The sequence below is a fragment of the Aspergillus flavus genome, chromosome 7, assembly GCF_009017415.1.
Source record: "Aspergillus flavus chromosome 7, complete sequence".
NCBI classification, from domain to species: domain Eukaryota; kingdom Fungi; phylum Ascomycota; class Eurotiomycetes; order Eurotiales; family Aspergillaceae; genus Aspergillus; species Aspergillus flavus.
Window position 1 is genome coordinate 2,954,918 of NC_092404.1, and position 17,273 is coordinate 2,972,190.

The 17,273-nt window shown below is 49.8% G+C and overlaps 8 protein-coding genes across 8 annotated transcripts; 4 read left to right on the top strand and 4 right to left on the bottom strand.

Annotated features, from left to right (window-relative positions):
* Nucleotides 1–1,201: 1,201 nt before the first annotated feature.
* On the bottom strand, nt 1,202–1,751 carry F9C07_13362 (L-PSP endoribonuclease family protein Brt1; the record flags this gene model as incomplete). Its single annotated transcript, XM_041287327.1, has 3 exons — nt 1,202–1,309; nt 1,358–1,507; nt 1,587–1,751. 3 exons carry the CDS (start codon nt 1,749–1,751, stop codon nt 1,202–1,204), a joined length of 423 nt encoding a protein of 140 aa, XP_041150697.1.
* A 128-nt stretch (nt 1,752–1,879) lies between these two features.
* F9C07_2086842 (uncharacterized protein) lies at nt 1,880–4,297 on the top strand (the record flags this gene model as incomplete). Its single annotated transcript, XM_071508862.1, has 4 exons — nt 1,880–2,773; nt 3,063–3,210; nt 3,278–3,419; nt 3,494–4,297. The coding sequence occupies exons 1-4, from the start codon at nt 2,578–2,580 to the stop codon at nt 4,295–4,297; spliced, it is 1,290 nt and encodes a 429-aa protein (XP_071367141.1). The 5' UTR covers nt 1,880–2,577.
* Nucleotides 4,298–4,485: 188 nt separating this feature from the next.
* Nucleotides 4,486–6,522, bottom strand: F9C07_13359 (serine-threonine rich protein; the record flags this gene model as incomplete). Its single annotated transcript, XM_071507986.1, has 1 exon — nt 4,486–6,522. The coding sequence occupies one exon, from the start codon at nt 6,520–6,522 to the stop codon at nt 4,486–4,488; it is 2,037 nt and encodes a 678-aa protein (XP_071367142.1).
* An 87-nt stretch (nt 6,523–6,609) lies between these two features.
* Nucleotides 6,610–8,755, bottom strand: F9C07_2147258 (cation efflux protein). Its single transcript, XM_071509211.1, has 9 exons — nt 8,442–8,755; nt 8,278–8,327; nt 8,177–8,221; nt 7,957–8,104; nt 7,829–7,909; nt 7,677–7,765; nt 7,384–7,612; nt 7,251–7,330; nt 6,610–7,157 (listed from the first exon to the last, which is right to left on the bottom strand). Exons 1-9 carry the CDS (start codon nt 8,521–8,523, stop codon nt 6,843–6,845), a joined length of 1,119 nt encoding a protein of 372 aa, XP_071367143.1. The 5' UTR covers nt 8,524–8,755; the 3' UTR covers nt 6,610–6,842.
* A 771-nt stretch (nt 8,756–9,526) lies between these two features.
* On the bottom strand, nt 9,527–11,330 carry F9C07_13357 (putative mitochondrial ATPase; the record flags this gene model as incomplete). Its single annotated transcript, XM_041295011.1, has 3 exons — nt 9,527–9,871; nt 9,919–10,883; nt 10,964–11,330. The coding sequence occupies 3 exons, from the start codon at nt 11,328–11,330 to the stop codon at nt 9,527–9,529; spliced, it is 1,677 nt and encodes a 558-aa protein (XP_041150700.1).
* A 953-nt stretch (nt 11,331–12,283) lies between these two features.
* Nucleotides 12,284–12,755, top strand: F9C07_13356 (uncharacterized protein; the record flags this gene model as incomplete). The annotated part of the gene is made up of 2 exons (XM_071507985.1): nt 12,284–12,515; nt 12,739–12,755. The coding sequence occupies 2 exons, from the start codon at nt 12,284–12,286 to the stop codon at nt 12,753–12,755; spliced, it is 249 nt and encodes an 82-aa protein (XP_071367144.1).
* Nucleotides 12,756–14,029: 1,274 nt separating this feature from the next.
* On the top strand, nt 14,030–15,199 carry F9C07_2281284 (putative O-methyltransferase). The gene has a single exon (XM_071510493.1). It carries the CDS (start codon nt 14,293–14,295, stop codon nt 14,974–14,976), a length of 684 nt encoding a protein of 227 aa, XP_071367145.1. The 5' UTR covers nt 14,030–14,292; the 3' UTR covers nt 14,977–15,199.
* Nucleotides 15,200–16,113: 914 nt separating this feature from the next.
* Nucleotides 16,114–17,172, top strand: F9C07_2104039 (nucleoside phosphorylase domain-containing protein; the record flags this gene model as incomplete). The annotated part of the gene is made up of 1 exon (XM_071508965.1): nt 16,114–17,172. One exon carries the CDS (start codon nt 16,114–16,116, stop codon nt 17,170–17,172), a length of 1,059 nt encoding a protein of 352 aa, XP_071367146.1.
* Between the last annotated feature and the right edge of the window lie 101 nt (nt 17,173–17,273).

The following is a 17,273-nucleotide window of genomic DNA, read 5'->3' on the forward strand; positions in this document are numbered from 1 at the left end:
GGTCTTCTAACCACGTGCGGTCCTCCTTTCATGACGGACGCATATGATGCTGATCCCGCATCCCCCTCCCTTCGCTCGCATCAGACAATTTCCCACTGCCGAGAGGGATGAATGAGGGCAGTGTTCTTCACATTCCCAGCCCTGACGTATCCGGAATGTGACAAGCGAACCAGTCAGAGTCCTGCTTGAACCAACGGGGCTCACGTCAAGGCTGAAACACGTTGCCCATGGACTCCAGTTTCCCTTCCGGTCTCAGCAGAACCGAGCCAGAGGAGAGGGGGGGACGGACAAAAGAAAAAAAAAAGAAAACAACGCGGTACCGTACATTCCACAGGTTCCCAATAAGGCAATCGTGTCTCTCTGCCCCCCGCCTAAGAACCAGGACCAAAAGTGATATAGGGTTGGCGTTGTCCACCAGAACCTCAATCAGTCTCCGTGCGCCGACCGACGGCCTTCCCCCTTCCCTCTGTGCTCGTTTTTGGTCCTGATCGACGAGAGTCCATGCGTTGATAAGCCGTCCAGAGAGGAACTCGGATCATCGGGTGTCTCATCCCGGGCGGTGCATGGATGCATCATTGGCGGATGAGGTTCTATTTTGGCTTGGGATGGATCCCAATCCTGCGTGGAATAGTCTCAATAGTTGGGAGACTTGTGTAGTTTGCGACTGTGCTCCGTCGATTGCAACGTACCTCAATTCTTGTAGTCTTCTTTCTGAAATTTTTGCGAATTTGCGATCCCTCCTTTCTGGTCGCGATGCGATGTGATTTCCCCGGGCCGGGCAGACCCAATGGAACGAAAGCATTAAGGAGGGACGCTAAGCCTGTTCCTGGCAAAGGCCCCACTCAACTCCCGTGGTTCATTCGTCGCTTACGGTATGGTGGTTTCAGGTTTCCCTGGCCGTCATTGGATTGGTTCGCCGTACCGTGGTATGGATGTTGTTTAATTTCATCCCTCAACTTCCACTCAGTTTGGCAGAATTTGTAACTAATGGACAAACAATGAAGGAATGAAATTTAACAGGTCAAACAACTACTACGTCGCCATGAACCATTACCTTAGGTTTCGCCCTATGTATCATTGTATCACTGTCTCTAGGGTACGGAGAGTTCACCCAGACGCGACCAAGAACTTGATCGACCGCCACAGACCCTCATCAGATGAACTCTAAGCTCCAGAGTTCGTATCCCACAATGCGATTCACTTACAGACGAGAGTTCCCCTGAGTTCGTCTCTTCGTCACCAGGCCCGTACACTCAATCTCAACATCCGTTCCCAGTGGCAACGTCTTGACAGCCACACACGTCCGGGCCTGAGATCAGTCAGCACGCGTATCTAACACGTAAACACCAGCACGTACCGGCTTGGGATCCTGGAAAAAGCTCTCGTAGACCTCGTTCACCGCGGCAAAATCCCCCATGTCCGCCAGGAATATATTCACCTTCACCACGTCCTGGAGACTCGAGCCGCCCGCGACGAGAACGGCGCTCAGGTTGCGGAGGATTTGTTTCTAGAGTCCATGAGTCAGTCGCCCTTCTGTAGAGAAACAAGAACATATCCGAACTCCGTCAGAGGAGGACCACACATACCGTTCGCTCCTGGATGGGTCCTTCGACCATCTTTCCCGTGCTGGGACTCACACCCACTTGTCCCGAGCAGTAGATCTGCTCACCGGCCACGATGGCCTGCGAGAGGAAGGACGGAGGCAAAGGTGCGTCCTGCGTGCGGACGGGTGTCCTGTTGGGCTTCCACATCGTTTCTTGCGTGTTTTCTCTTTCGTGAATCTGGGGAGATCGGTCGAGGAAGTGCTATGTAGGTGTGGTCTTGGCTGGATTGATAAGGCGGGGTGGACCCACTGGACTTGCTGAGGGTCCAGTAAATGATAGTGGTGTCGATGCCATTGCTGCGTGGTCTATCAGGACATCATCTGAAGCGTGATACCTTCAGTACAGTACCTGTAGTGAGGAGAGTACTAGTCGTGGGTTTTTGTGGGTGGTTTTGTAGAGTATCGTCCTAGTCGACTTCACGTCTCCGGAAGATATATCTCCGCACTCCGTTATATATAACTAACTGTCGTAGATGAACATACCAACGCCATGTAGCGTCGAACGCGTGTACCCCTGAGAAATTAACGAGAAACTCAAATCTACACTCGAGCCTCTCTTTCTGAGCCCTGATAAAAGAAATCCTCCCATAGTGATTACAGAAGAAGGGGACAGAGAGAGAAACTACATTGGCAGAGCTCCAGCGTTGTCGTAAGAGGTTGTATATCTACGTCTACTTCTACATTCCAAATGAAACGAGCATCCTCTATTGAGCTTTCTCAGCATATACTGTAAAATCATGCAGGTCTCTCGGTGGCAGCCGTATAATTGTAGGACTATCGACAGTGTTATTCAGTATTATGCAGATGAACGCGCACAGCAGCACGCGGAGCCCATTCATTCACTGTAGACTCGACCAACACATTCACTGCCCACAACACTGTACCTTGGTAACCCACCGACTCTGCACTCATGTCGACCTCACCCTGACTGCCATCACTCACTGTCGTTCTCACTTCCAAACGTGTTCTTACTCATGGAGCTAGACGAACCGGATCACAGAGGAGCCGCTGCGAGCATCCCAGGCCAGGGCTCATCCAACGCAGCAGTCCTGTCCGCAAAAGAGAAAGTCGTCGAGATCGAAGTCCACGGTCTGAAGGCGAGGGTCTTCCTGAACTGTTCCGAAGAAGACCTCATCCCTTCTCGATACCTCAAAAAAGCCGAGCGAGCACGTATGTATATGTATACACCATTTCCCTGGGGTTTCTTCTCCACATACCCTCTTTCATCTCGTCCAGAGCGATGGAATCGTAAACCCAATAAGAGAGAGACGAGAGTGAGGGCAGTACTAACCATCGCTAGCTGTGGCACAACGCACGATCTGGCTCTTCCGTCGCCAACAGAATGCGCGCCAGGTCAATCTGAACCGGTGGTCGAAGGTCGACATTCGTTTTCGAGGGGTGTTTAAAACGCTGAAGAAGGTACCGCTATTTCGAAAGGGTTAATATGAAGATGATGTAGGTCATTGGGGTCCTCCGGCGCGGGAATACGACTTTGCCAGTGCCGCCAGGGCGCAGGGACAAGTCGTCTATGCTCTCCTTGACGAGGTTCTAGATGCGCTGAAGATCACGCGTGAGACAGAGAGTGACGAGTCTTATTTTTATCTTCGGTATGCTTTCCCTTAAGATCTGCTGTTTCAAATCCTCCATTCGCTCCCGGAAGTTAACGATAATTAGTGCGCGACTGTTGAGCTGCCAATTGGAATACTGGACCGGATATCGCGAGAAGTACAAGGATGCCCCGATTACGGCGGGATTGCTAGCTATCGAACATTACCCAGAGCAACATTCTACGCGTGCGGTTCTCCCTGTATCCACGGTACGTCCTGACTAGCTCATTGTCGCGTGTGTTGCATCCGAGCGAACGTTGCTAAGCCCAGAGTTCTCTTACAGACAACAGAGGAGCACGTATTCCTCGAATCAGCCCTGGAAGGAAAGTTCAAGCTGCTTCTCTCGCAGTTGCTCCTGAACATCCACCGATTGCACCCCCCTGGCGATAAGTTCCCCGACCAAGAAGTGTTTCTGATCGGCCTGCACGGATCCCGATTGCATATATTCCGGGGCATCTTCCCTGGACATAAGACCTCTCGGCTCTGGAGCGGCCGCCACAACGCATCGGGGACCGAGACGGAGATGCGGCGGCTCGTCGTTAGCAGTACCAACCACAGATTCTACGGCCGGCAGAATCTGGAGCGGTTCATGCAGAAGGTCGAGTGGCTCCAACTGTCAACGTCTGACAGCGAGCCGGATCCGCGTGTCTTCCGTATCTTGGGGAGTAAAGAGTACGATCTGTGGGTCGAATCGGACTTTCACGCCGCGCTGCGACTGCTGGTGGGTTTGGTCATGTATTTGATGAGTGGGCGCGCACGGTGTGGCATCCTGCAAGATAAATTTAGTTGCTCGCCGTACGATGAGGATGACGAGCCCGATTCGGAGGATGAGGAACTGCGAAGGAAGGTCGCGCAGGAGGAAGACGACGTGGTCCTACAGGAACGAAAGCTGAGGGCCCTGAAGAGGCAGAAACGGGAGGAGGATCAGGAGCGGTTCTGGAGACGAGAGGCAATGCGATCGTCGACCAATGACCGCATTGGAGGATTCAAAGATTTTCGCCAACCGTGGTGGGACTGGGTCTGGGAGGACAAGCATGATGATGGATGTGCCAAAGATGATGCCGACGTGATTTTCGAAGGCCCTTAACTGTCACCCATCATGTGGTCAAAGTGTTGGCTGCTGTACGACTGTCCAGTGGTGGAAAAGGGATCTGGGAAAGATAAACGCCACATTCACAGCAAAACTGAGATTGTTCATGTCTACCTGAGAGAAGCTCGTAATATCCCATGTGTAGTTATTGCATATAATCCACAGCAACACGTCACAAAAACTTCCTAACCTCGATCCCTGTGCCGCCTTTCGGATTCAAATTCGGTAAACCCGTCAATACCTCGTCCATCTTGTCCACCGGTTCGAAAATATTCGCTGACAACACCGAGGGCATAGCACGTTGCTGCCGTGGCAAACCCACCGATGAGCATCCGGCGTAGGATTTTGCCAGCTCTACTTCTGCTCTTTGGAGGAGGTACATTGGTTTCAGAGCAATCAGGACCAGGACCAGATGCAGGGCTAGCGGTGTCGGCAGTAATTGATCGACGTGAAGCCTCATCGCTGAACAAGGGTTCGTCTCTCACATAGGCACCAAGCTCGCTCTTCGCTTTCTCCACGAGAGACTTTCTAAACACAAGTATATCTCCGCCGCCCGAGACAATTTCGTAGCCATCGGTTTGCATCTCTTCGAAATATGGCAAGAACTTGGATGGGTTATTCAGTCGTGGAAGTATTTCTGAAGGGTGAAGGAACTCGTGCGTTGTATGAAAGGATGAGTTTGTCTCTGCTCGTGTGATCTGGAGGGTCGAAGGATCATATGCTAAAACGCGGTAAGTGTCGCCGATCAGAGAGCTGCCGGCAGTGACATGGGTGTTCTTGTGAGCATGCTTGCCAGGAAACGATGCATCCGTGCGCTCTTCTTGGACAGGTAACTCAAAGCTTTTGGAACTGTCTTCTGAATGGAATTGAGTCGTACTTTCCAGTGTGGCGGGTCCGCTTGTTGTTCCGATCACTGACGATGCGGACTCCGGTTCCTGAAACCTCGCTCTTACGTCTTGAGCCCTGATATCGCTGACGGGGTCTACATAAGAGTCAAACGCGTTATCCAAGTCCTTGCGCGTCTTGCGCCGCACCTCGGACTCTCCATTCAAGCTCTTTGCATTATATAACGAACGGATATCGCTAGCACGCAGGAGGTCCAGATCCTCTGCCCTCTCTTCTCTCATCCGTAATTCTTGTTGTTGAGCTGGTTCCAGAACTGCGGCGCCGGTGGATTTGTTATGGTCTGGGTTGAATCCTGGAGATTTGGAACAATTTTGATTGTCAGGTACATCCGCTTGTGTCCCACGCTCCGAATCGAGTTGCTTTTTCATATCGTTTTCATGACTTTCCACTTCTGATACCGGGCGTTCGACGGAATTCTGACGCTGATGAGGTTCATTGAGAGTAGCTCCGCCTGATTCTGTGTCTGCTTGTCCCCTGATATTTGATGGATCTGTCTGGTTTTCCTTCACCGGCTCTGAATCTTGCCTTGCACTTGCACCCTCATTTGAATGCTCTTTCGACCGATCGACAACAGAGAGGTAGCCGCTCTTGTTTTCATACCGCGTGGGGTTTCTGACAAGGGTGTCCGGAGATTCTCTGCCGCCTGTAACGGTGGTTTGCTCGGACGATTTCCTAGGGACCATACGATTACGAATCGGATCATATTCAAGGTCCTGCACACCCTTGGCCTGCGCAACAGGGGTGGTTCTGTCGATCTCGTCTGCTTTGCCCACGCCGAAAACCGAACGACACGCCGACATAATCCTATTCTCTATGTTACTGGGGAAGTCCAACACCTGAAACCTTCTCCCGAAAAGCGCTGTGTATGGATCGGCGGCGATTTCTTTCTGTATCTGCTCCATCCTCTGCTGCATCCGGGCACTTTCCGCTTCCCAGAAGCTCTTCTGAGGGCGTGTCGCATGCTGAGTGGATCCGGGGCCGTGGGGTTTGGATCTAGTCCAGCCCCATCTTGTATTCCACCACGGGTGACGGTAGTGGTGTTGATGGCCCCATAGTACTTGGGGTTTTCGTGGATGAATGGCCGGTGTACCACCTGTTCTCGATTGAGAAAGGCGTTGATATCGGGCTATCCGTATCTGTGCGTAGGCATCAAGGTTTCCGAATCGTTGGCGAGAACATCCCCATAGGTTTCGGACTTGAGTGGAGCTCTTTAGGATGTGGGAGGTGATCTGGTGTGGAGCTGGAGTCGGGCTTGCCGATAACGTTCTGGAAAGCCTTATCGCTCTCGGATTTGACGGTGGAAGAGGGTACACCATGGTTGCAAACGAATAGTATCACATTGCAGGCCAACTCAGGTAAAAAGAAGCAGGGAACTCAGGATAACTCGTAGCGTTTGATGACGTGGGGAAAGCAAGAGCAATTGGACGCAAGGCGGAAGAGAGCTGGAGTGGGGTCATCTGATTAAGATTGGCAGCCTGAGGCAGACATCCATTCTACTCTACGTGAGACGTACATACTGTATGTACATACGTCTTTAGGATCACAGCCATCAAATCTTCTCGCTTGAAAGAGCTCATGAGCGTACAATGCTCCCCTGTGATAACATTCAAAGTCTACGTGGAACCAAAATTGCATTCTACCCACAGCATGTCAACTCCTCACACAACGTTCCGCACATCATTTGGCATTTCTCCAGCGATCTCTTGCGTAGCTCCTGCACGGTCTCCACCGATTCATGTTCTGTACAGATGACCTCCGCCATGGAACACGTTTCCGGCTGGAGTGTTGCCGAATGGATGCCGTACGCATGAAAGCACTCGTTGATGGTCTTGGTCGTCTTGGCAAAGTTCGTTACGGACGGATCGGAGACTACGACGTGGACCGATGCCAGAGTCTTGTTCTGATTCAGACGCCAGATGTGAAGCTCGTGGATGGCTAAAACACCAGGTACCTATGCACACTGATCAGCATTGAAGTCCATCATACGAAGTCGGGTCACAAGGATGGCTTCTCTGGATGTTGCTCCCGAAGCATTAGTACGTGCCTTTTCCAGATCATGTTTAACGTCCGCCGGATCCAACCCGTTTGGAGCGCTCTCCAACAGAATCAGGCCAGATCGTCGCACTATACACAGTCTCAGCTGAGTCACCACGCAATCCAAGACGAGATCAAGATACCGAGAGGAAGTGAAGACAGCATAATCATCATGGCGATCCCCATACTTGTGCCTGGATCTGCATAGTACCTGCCCTCATAATGTGCCAGCCAGATCACCAAGGCCGCAGCCATGACCCCTAGGTTATTGGCCGCATCGCTGACCACGTGGAGCAAAACACCTAGCATACCCAAATCATGTCCCAGGGAGGTCGGTTGCGTGCCATGCATTTGGTGTTTGTGATTATGATGCTGCATGATGGGGATGATCGTCAGTAATTCTCAACACTGCCGATACTACTTCCCACAAACGAACCTCGGAGATATCTGACTCATAACTGCTATGTGGAATCGGGGACAACGGTCCTGCCGAATGCTCATGATGGCCGTGTCCGTGGTCATGTTCTGCCCATCTTTCAGTTTCGTATCATAACGAGCAAAGCCCTCTTTACCAGAGACCAGACGCACCATGCAGGAAGATTGCACTGATCAGATTCAGACCCAACCCCACAGCGCCCATGATGAACATAAGCTTGGGATTCTCCACATCTAACTTGGATTAGCGGCAACATGTCTGATTAGACAGGGAAACCAACACTGCATTGAAATGAATCGCTCTATCGATTGTAGGAACACGCTGATCCCCAGGGCGAAAAGAAGCGCACCGTTAAAGAAAGCGCCGAGTAGCTGGGCTCGCTGCCATCCGAAGGACAAGGATTTGGGCGCATCGTCTGTCTCGGACACCTATGCTCAGAGGGGTCGGAGTCCACCCGTTAGTCGTTTGTGTAGTCTTTGGGAAGAGTCCAGGTATCCTACCCTGAGAGCCACCAATGCCACTATAAAGCCGATCAGATCATTCAACTAAGTAATGATTAGCAACGCCTCCACGCAGCTCATCTGTAAGTATGAATCCGTACGTAGTGGAAGGCATCAGCGATCAAAGCCAAAGAATGCGTATAAAATCCGACTATGAGACAATCTCAGCGACTATCCTCCACTCAGACGACCGATCCTGAGACAACAAGGCGCAAACACCAGAAACGCAGGAAAGGGAGGAAGAAGAACAACAAGGCGTCTTTACTGGAAATCTCCGCCACGAAGAAAACCGAGGAAATCCCAATCACTGCGGACAAACGCTGTGAGCGCGTTATTTTGAAGCCCATTCTTCCGCTTCTTTTCGTGCAGTTCGATGTTGAAGGTGAAAAGCAAAGTCGGGGAACATTCGAATCTAATCGATCTCAATTCCAAACGCGACCGAGAAAGGATGGGTGAGTTTGGACCACCCCCTTGCGTGGAAATTCCCTTTGGAATGTGTGATGTGTTCTCTCGACGTGCTGAGAGAGGAAGAGGAAAGGGGGCTGAGGGTACTCTAGGTTTATTTGGATCTACGACAGTGGTGAAACAATTCCGCAGTGAATGAGTAAGTATATCCATATGAGGTGGAACATGACCAGTATCGGACAATTTCCCATGCAGAGACTGACCCCCAAAAATAGACTGTGTACATACAATCAGAAGACTACTGCTATTGCTCCCAGTCATCATACTATCGACGTGTCATCAATAGAGAAGCACGAAGGCTGGCTGATATTCCCCTTCGTTCAGCATGCACCCACATTGCAATTACTACTGGCTTGCCCCTGACGAAGTCCAGTCTCGTGTTACCAACCCAAGGGACAAGGGAGGATTTTAAATGTAGCCGAACTGGAAAATATCCATGAGGAGACACGAAAGAGCGCAGTTGCCGCACGTCACCGTCATCCATGCGGGATCTTGATCTACGTTCTATGCCATTGCTTTTCTGCCCAGTGATGTCGTGGCTAAATCGAACTGTTTATAGAATAGGACTGGGGATCAACTTCCTACCAGATTCTAAAACCGGTTGACAGTTCCGGTTGAACGTCATAACGGACATGCATGCTTCAGGATGAGCCGCACGTAATATCGAGGAACGTGTACCAACATGTTCTCACACCATCGTGCGGATATCTTCAATATGTTCATACTCATGGCCTTGCAAAACCTGCAGAGTGCCACACATCTATCTAGGTCAATATATACATCCCATGCGTGAAGGAGGAAGAAAGAAGGAAAACGAAATGGTATACAACACCCAAGTCTAATGCACCAAAATGGGAGGAACGTAGGATCAACGTGGAATCATCATCACATATTATCCTCACTCCAATGACTCCTCACTTTCTTCCATGCGTCGTGCTCGCTTTTCCCCTGCTCAGCATTCAATCCGACCCCCAACCCCCGCTCCACCCATTGCTTGCTGCCCATCTCGGAGAGACGCGAGAGCGCTCGGGCAAATGCAAACCGTTCCTCGTCACCGCTGAAGATGGATGTGGACTTGAGAGCTTGCATGGATAGACCAAGGTCGTCCATCATCATGCGCATTGCGTCGGAGAGATCGCTCCCTTCGCCATCCCCGAGAGAGCTCTTCATTTCCGCCTCGGAGAGGAAGAGGTTGGTCAAAGGCACTTCCGTGGTCAGGACTAGTTTGGCCTGGAGGAGATTAGTCTAGTTCGTCTCCGTGTGGTGGGAGTGCTTACCCTGCTTTCATAGACGGCATCAATGAAAGTAATGAACCGACGAGCGAGATCTCGCTGATTCAAGGTCATCCCGGGCACGTCCGTGATGATAAAGGCGTCATAGTTCCGAACTAACTCCAGGTAGTCTGCAGCTCCTGTCGCTCGACCGATCAGCTGCTGAAAGCTAAACTGAGCGGCTCTGCCGCTCGCCAGGGGAACCTCGATCTTGCGGCCCCAGACCTCCTGCGTTTCTGGATGGGGAGGATCTTTAGGATCACCCAGGAACTCGAACCATTTCTGGGCGTGTTGGTCAGCATCCTGACCCAGTGGGTGGTGGTAGACGCCGGAAGGCGGCCGAGGGATTTTGCGGTAGTCTGTGGGGGAGTTCAAGTTGATCACGTCCAGAGCGGTTTTCAGCAGGTTGATGCACGGGATGAACGACTCCCGCTGGATGCCATTCTTGTATAGATCGTCGGGGTGCCTGTTGGAAGTGGTGATGAGCACGACCCCATGGGACATGAGGGACTCCAGAAGCCTCCGCAGAATCATAGCATCCGCAACATCCGTACACTGGAACTCGTCGAAACACAACACACTCGATTTCTCGGCAATGGCCGCTGCTACCAAAGGCAACGCATCAAAATCATTGCCGTACTGCATTTTGACCACATGCATGCGCTTATGGACATCTTGCATGAAATTGTGGAAATGAATACGAGACTTGGACACGATATTCGACGGCAAGGTCTCGTAGAACAAATCCATGAGCATTGTTTTCCCACACCCGACATCTCCATACATATACAGGCCTTTCGGAAGGTTCTCAGGGATGATTAACTCTTCCTTTGCCTTGCCACGCCCGAACAAAGAGCCCAGGAATGAAGTTTTCGGCTGAAGATCCAAGGATTCGGGATTCGGGTGGATGACGGCCGGAGGATGGTAGCCTCGTAGCCTTTCGTGTAAGTCCTGTAGCCTCCCAATTATCTCTGCGCGTGAATCCAATCATCAGCATTCACCATACCCCTTGGGGTTGACCGTAAATAGCGGAGAAGAGGGTAGGACGTACGTCTCTGGTATGGGTCATCCCGTAGCCGACCCTGTTGCACTCGCGCATCATACTCTTTTAAAGGACCACCCTGTAGCTCAGCTGCAACATCCGACCTGGCCTCATTCGCTGCTGCTGTTGCGTACTGTCGCATATACTCATGACCCAGCCGTGGCCCACGGGTATTCAAGCCTTTGGTTATATGGATGATTGCCGGGCTTGGCGTCTGGGAACGGCTCACACTGGCATATGACCGTTGTACACTTCTTCTGCATTGTCTGGCATAGGCCGGCCTCGTGCCTCGAGGCAGTATTGACACCCTTCGAGACCCCAGCGTGGCTGGAATGTAGTCCACGCAGAGTCTCGCCGACGACCCGCTCACTGGCATCGATGCGGTGTGTAAGAGTAGCTTCAACTTTTGCTTTGCTTCCTTGCGGGTTCCTTCAACTTTCCCCTGACTAACCGAGTGTTCTTGCGTACTCGGATCCGCGCATGTACGGTGTGTATCGTTCGTCGCGCAACAGGAATTGTCTTGAAGCCGAGGTTATTAATCGCGAATCGGAATGACGGAGGAAAATCACTGTTCGGCTGCGGGTGAAGGGTGGGGAACGTCTGGCAGAAGGTAGTCAGTCGTTCAACTCCATTGCATTTCCACATAAAAAGACCGGACAGGGTCAAGGTCGTAAGCTTACCAACTGTGAAGGGAACCGAGAAGCGTCTAAAACAACTTGTATGTATAGTGTATACTCCGTACTTACATCAAGTTCTGGAGCGAGTTATGGTCGGAAGAAGGTTTACCCTTTTCGACACCACCGCCTTCCGCTTCTAGTATTTAATGCCTTACGCCCAAGGCTTCATTATTTCCAGATATGGAAGCGTCAGCCACAACACTTGCACCGCCTCACAGCATGTTGCAGCCTTCGCCAACATGACTATAGAAAGCCTCGCAGGAGAAATCAGCTGTTGAAGGCCATTTATTTTGGTAGATATGATGGTTGAAAGGTATAATACAGCGAGAAAGCGTAGAGATTTCGACTCCGTACAACTTCGGACTGACTGACCTCGTCGCTTTGACCGACAAGGCTCATGAACTGGGAAGCTATAATGTAATGCTTGAAATCAACTCGATGAATGATAGCTCAGCTTGTCGCTGCTCAAAACTCTCCGATCCGGTGCAGAACCTCAGGCGGATTTTGCGTTGATCAGGGAGTCCCAGCAGTTCCAGTGGCCTGCTGATAACATTGGGCAAATTCTTGTAACCACAAAGCAGCCTCATATGCTGTGGACTTTTTAATTTCTTGCTTAATGAAACCTTCCCCTCGTCGTGTTTGTCTGGCGATCATGCTCGCTTTGCTGGTAGCATTCAAATCATCGATTGATCTTGGTGTCCATGACATGGTTGGGTCTATGGTCACCCGTGAAAGACCTTGTACTCCCATACATCAGCTAATAACCCTGGACCACAGCGAGTATCTTCCTAATCGGCGTAGGTGTGGGCACGCTCTTCTCCAGACCTTCCCCGATCCCTTTGATTCAACCGTGTTCTACTTAATCGCCATTAACTTGTTCCATGGTTCGTCTTGGCTAAGACTGTGATGCCAAATCCCAGCACCATTATCACATTCTGGTTCCGGAGCCTTGTCTGCAACCACAGGTGGTGGTGGCAGAAGGCATTATCGGCTACATTTGGGCTGCTATCCCCTTTCAATGTGCCCTTAGCCAACCTAGTTTCATACCGGGGCTCTCAAAGCTACGACATGTGCCGCTCCCTTCTTAATAATGGTGTGAGATTTCAGCCAAGCCGAAGAATTAATTTTCCTGCGGCCGGACATGGCAGTGGCCACTTTGGTAGGTAGTTTTGAGATGGCTAACTACCAATGTGGCAAGATTGGAGTCTTTCAGGTGAGTCTCAAAAGCTAAGGTTGCACTGTTGCTCCCTAACATCCTGTTTTGGAGACGCAACTTCTGGTCTGTTATTGACCTACGCACACGTGCGAGGTCTTATATCCGTAGTTCTAGTAGGCATACGTGATCTGATAAATGATAATCCCGTGGGGGTGTATTGTAAGCATGAACACCCAGTTTGGCTTCATTTTCTTTGCGATACGTTGAAGAGCGTCCTCGGAGACTTCCTATTCTAGAGGATAACAGGAAATATCTGGTGATTTTCCTAGGTTAAAAATAAATGATTCTTCGACCAGCTGATTCTACTACAAGCTGATGTTGACATACACTAACTTCTATAAAATTCTCCAACAGGAGTTATACTTGACGGGAAATGCCTGGGTGCTGACCAAGTAAACCAAACAACAGGGTCAGGAAGCCCAGCTTCCACGCGGTCTTACGGCATATGTCTCTATTACTTGGTTTGCCCTAGTTGTGATTCCTTGATTAGGTGTGGGTTGGACAACTGCATGACACTGTGACGCCGTGGACTCTCTTGAGATGTGCGAGAGTCAGATAGACGTAATGCAATGCAAGGCGTGGACATAACTAGTTATATACACTGGCACTTTTCCAAATACTTACAAGTAGCCATCAGGACTGATAAAGCTCAAGAATCCGGGAAGGAATAGATAATGTGTTCAAGTAGACTTCTTACGTTTTGTCGAGCTGCGAAATGGGGAGATATCGTCTTCGTAGGTTATGATTCAACAGTACTTCGAATGCAGATGAGTCATGCATGTGTGCAGCATTACTACAGCCTCCAAATGACAAGCACAGGAATTCACTGGAGCCCAATATCAATGGTCAATCACAGGCTCTGTGGTATTCGTGGCATACGTTCTACTTTACTAAAAAACCGGTCCATTGTCTAACTTAATATAGGCAGTCTAACCGACCTCCTCTTGAAAACCCTCATGAGTCATGGCGCTCCCCCTATGCCGTAGTGATCGGCGGGGTAGTTATTGTGCGAGGCACGCTGTGTAATTGATAAGCAGATGTAGAGGTGAGTCAGAAGATGAGCAAGAAGGTAACTAAGGAGTAGTTACCTTGGAAGCATAAGCAAGCACTATGGAGTTATGGACCAGTTACGGTCCTGCCTCTGCCCGTTTGGGGGCTTAGGGTGCACGTGACCTCATCCGTTCATTTTGATTGATGGGATATAGGCAGACGATCACCTGACGCACAGCCATCTCTCTATCATCTTTCATTGTCAATCTGCCGTTATATATTCCGTACATTCTACTCGTATAGCTGTTACGTATCCAGTTGGGAGTGTATTCGTCGGTATCCAACAGTTCAGCCACAGACTCCAGTTGACGTGAACAAGCGCCACTGCCCGGTCTTCTACCACAATATATCCATTTCTCCTTCCTGCCAATCTTTACTCCTGCTCCAGCGGCATAATGTCTGACACGCCTGAAGGTATTGTTGAATACGGCTACGACAATATTACAGAATGGTATCTGCAGTGGGTGAAGAGCCAGAAGTCACCACGAGAAAGATACACCAAGATGCTCCTAGACAAGCTGCAACCTTCACCCTCTATTCTAGAGCTTGGTTGCGGGCCCGGAGTTCCTATTCTAAGAATGCTTCTTGACCAAGGCGCTCAAGTGGTCGCCAATGATCTCTCATCCAAGCAGATCGAGTTAGCCAAGGCCCGTTGCCCGGAGGCCAAGCTGGTTACGGGCAGCATGACCACCCTCACTTTCGAGCCTATGAGCTTCCATGGTGTCATTAGCTTCTATGCACTGTTCCACCTTCCACGGTCGCAGCTCAAGGCCATGCTCACTACGATCTATGATTGGTTGAAGCCCGGGGGTGTCTTCGTCTTTAATCTTGCAACTGTCGATGAAGAAGAAATCCATGGCGAATTCCTAGGATATGGGATGTTCTGGAGCAGCTATAGTGTGGATCAGAACCGAGCAATGTTAACAGAAATCGGATTTGATATCTTACAGATGGAAGTATTGCACGCAAATGATGGAACGTTGGAGGAGGGGGATCCGGACTATGATTCCGAGTTTATGTGGGTAATGGCACGAAAGAAAGAATCTCCCGACGGTCTAAGAAATGTACAAGCAGTGTGATGGCTTCTCTGTATCTGTTCTGTTCTATTCGCTTTAGTTGAGTTTGTTGTCACTGGTAGTTATCAGAACTACCAAAAGTCACCACGCACCACTACACATTCAAGAATGTGGAATTGATGGATATGTATCTATAATGGATTTGAATCCATGGGGGGAAAGGCGCAGGGAGTTCTCTGGTGGTTACACTAGAAACTGAATATATTCCTATCCAAAGGTGCTCTAGCTCTTGTTCTCATCCTATTTCTCGCTCTCGTGGTCCCAACTAAAGGTTCAGTGGCTGAATAGTTCCAGCTAGTATTGCAGGAATCGTCGAATCGGACTGACTCTAACACACCACAGAATGCAGAAGTTTGACCAATTCTACCACTGAGTTGCCCATAAGGAATAACTAATTCATGAATGTCAGAAGTCCTGACTGACCACACCACGCGAGATAACAGGGTTGGAATACAGAGGGGCTTCCTGGCAATACTATGTTCCCAAAGGATTATCATACAATTACACTAAGCTAGATTATATATCTTAGGATATGGATGTGCAATGCCAGTTGATTATTGTCAGCAATATTGTTGGGAAACTTGCCTGTTATTGGGATATGTATCATGTACCCTGTACATCATGGATATCACCTTCAGACTAGCGCGTAGCCCTGCCACTTACCGCACACAACAATTGGTGGGACAGTCGGACTCTCGATTGTCGGAGCTATTATGCAAACTAGACCGAGAGCGGGGTACGGACTGAGGGAAGGATACTTGTCTTCACTTCATGGAAGGAACCTTGTGGAAGCTGTGTTGCAAGATGGTCATAGATGTATATTTAAAATCAATCCCATCATGTTCCAAATGACATTGTGGACAAGTGTTACTGACTAACGCTGAACTGAAAGGAGGCTTGGACTATGTTGAAGAATATGATTCGTCACATGGCCTAGTCAGTCAGCAGTGCCAGCTCATACCCAGACAGCCTCGTTTGCCTTCCCTGCTTTGCATTCAAAGGACCTGAAGCTCTGTGCTTATATTACCAAAAAATAAAATTTTGCATCTATTTTGTCCTTGAAAATCTTGTATTCTGTTATGAACTATCCTAGTATAAAGTTTCCCTGTTTGGTATAATCTGCGATGCCGTGGTTGGAAAATGGCGACCATGAAGCCTTCTCACCACGACTACACCGTTGCCTGGGTGTGCGCGTTGCCGCTGGAGATGACAGCTGCGGAACTCATGCTCAAGGAGATTCATGACCCCCTTCCTCAACCTCCAACCGATCCTAACGCCTATACACTTGGCAAACTGGGGGAACACAATGTCGTTATCGCCTGCCTACCCTCAGGTGTTTATGGAATTACGTCCGCTGCAGCTGTCCTAGCTAAGATGCATTCAACATTCCCTTCCCTAAGATTTGCCTTGATGGTGGGTATTGCAGGTGGTGTACCCAGCAGAAGCACCGATGTTCGTCTTGGGGATGTGGTAGTTAGCATACCATCCGGTACTTCAGGAGGTGTGGTGCAATATGATTTTGGAAAGACACTACCCGATGGACGCTTTCAACGCGCCAGCTCGCTCAACAAGCCCTCCCAATTATTACTCAACACCGTGTCCAAAGTGCGCAGCAAATATGCGATTACGGAGGCAGATATTGATGGGACTATTTCTCGTATACTGAACACAAATGAGAGGTTAAAACAACAATTCTCACGACCTCATAGAGACTGGCTTTTTAATGCAGAATACATACACGAAGGAAACCATCCTGATTGCTTGGAATGTGACCAGACCCAGTTAGTGAAACGAGCCTCCCGAGACTCTTCTGAGCCTCATATTCATTACGGTTTGATAGCGTCCGCAAATCAAGTTATGAAGGGCGCAAAAGCACGAGACTCTCTTGCCCAAGACTCAAATGTTCTCTGCTTCGAAATGGAGGCAGCTGGACTCATGGATCAGCTGTCTTGCTTGGTGATCAGAGGCATTTGTGACTACTGCGACTCCCATAAGAATAAAGAATGGCAGGGATACGCAGCGCTTGCCGCTGCTACTTATACTCGGCTCCTTCTAGCAGCTGTCCCATCTCAAGAAAATATTAGCCACAGAAATTACGCGTTAGCTCAAGTGAACGAAACGCTGATAAGAAGACAGATAGCTGCTCTGAGAAACCTTTATGTGTCACTCTATCAAGACCAAAAAAAACCGGAACCCTGATCGAACACCTGGAACGTGTGAATGGTTCATCTCACATCCGATTTTTCAAGACTGGGAATCAAGTCAAACATCACGACTGCTTTGGGTCTCTGCAAATCCTG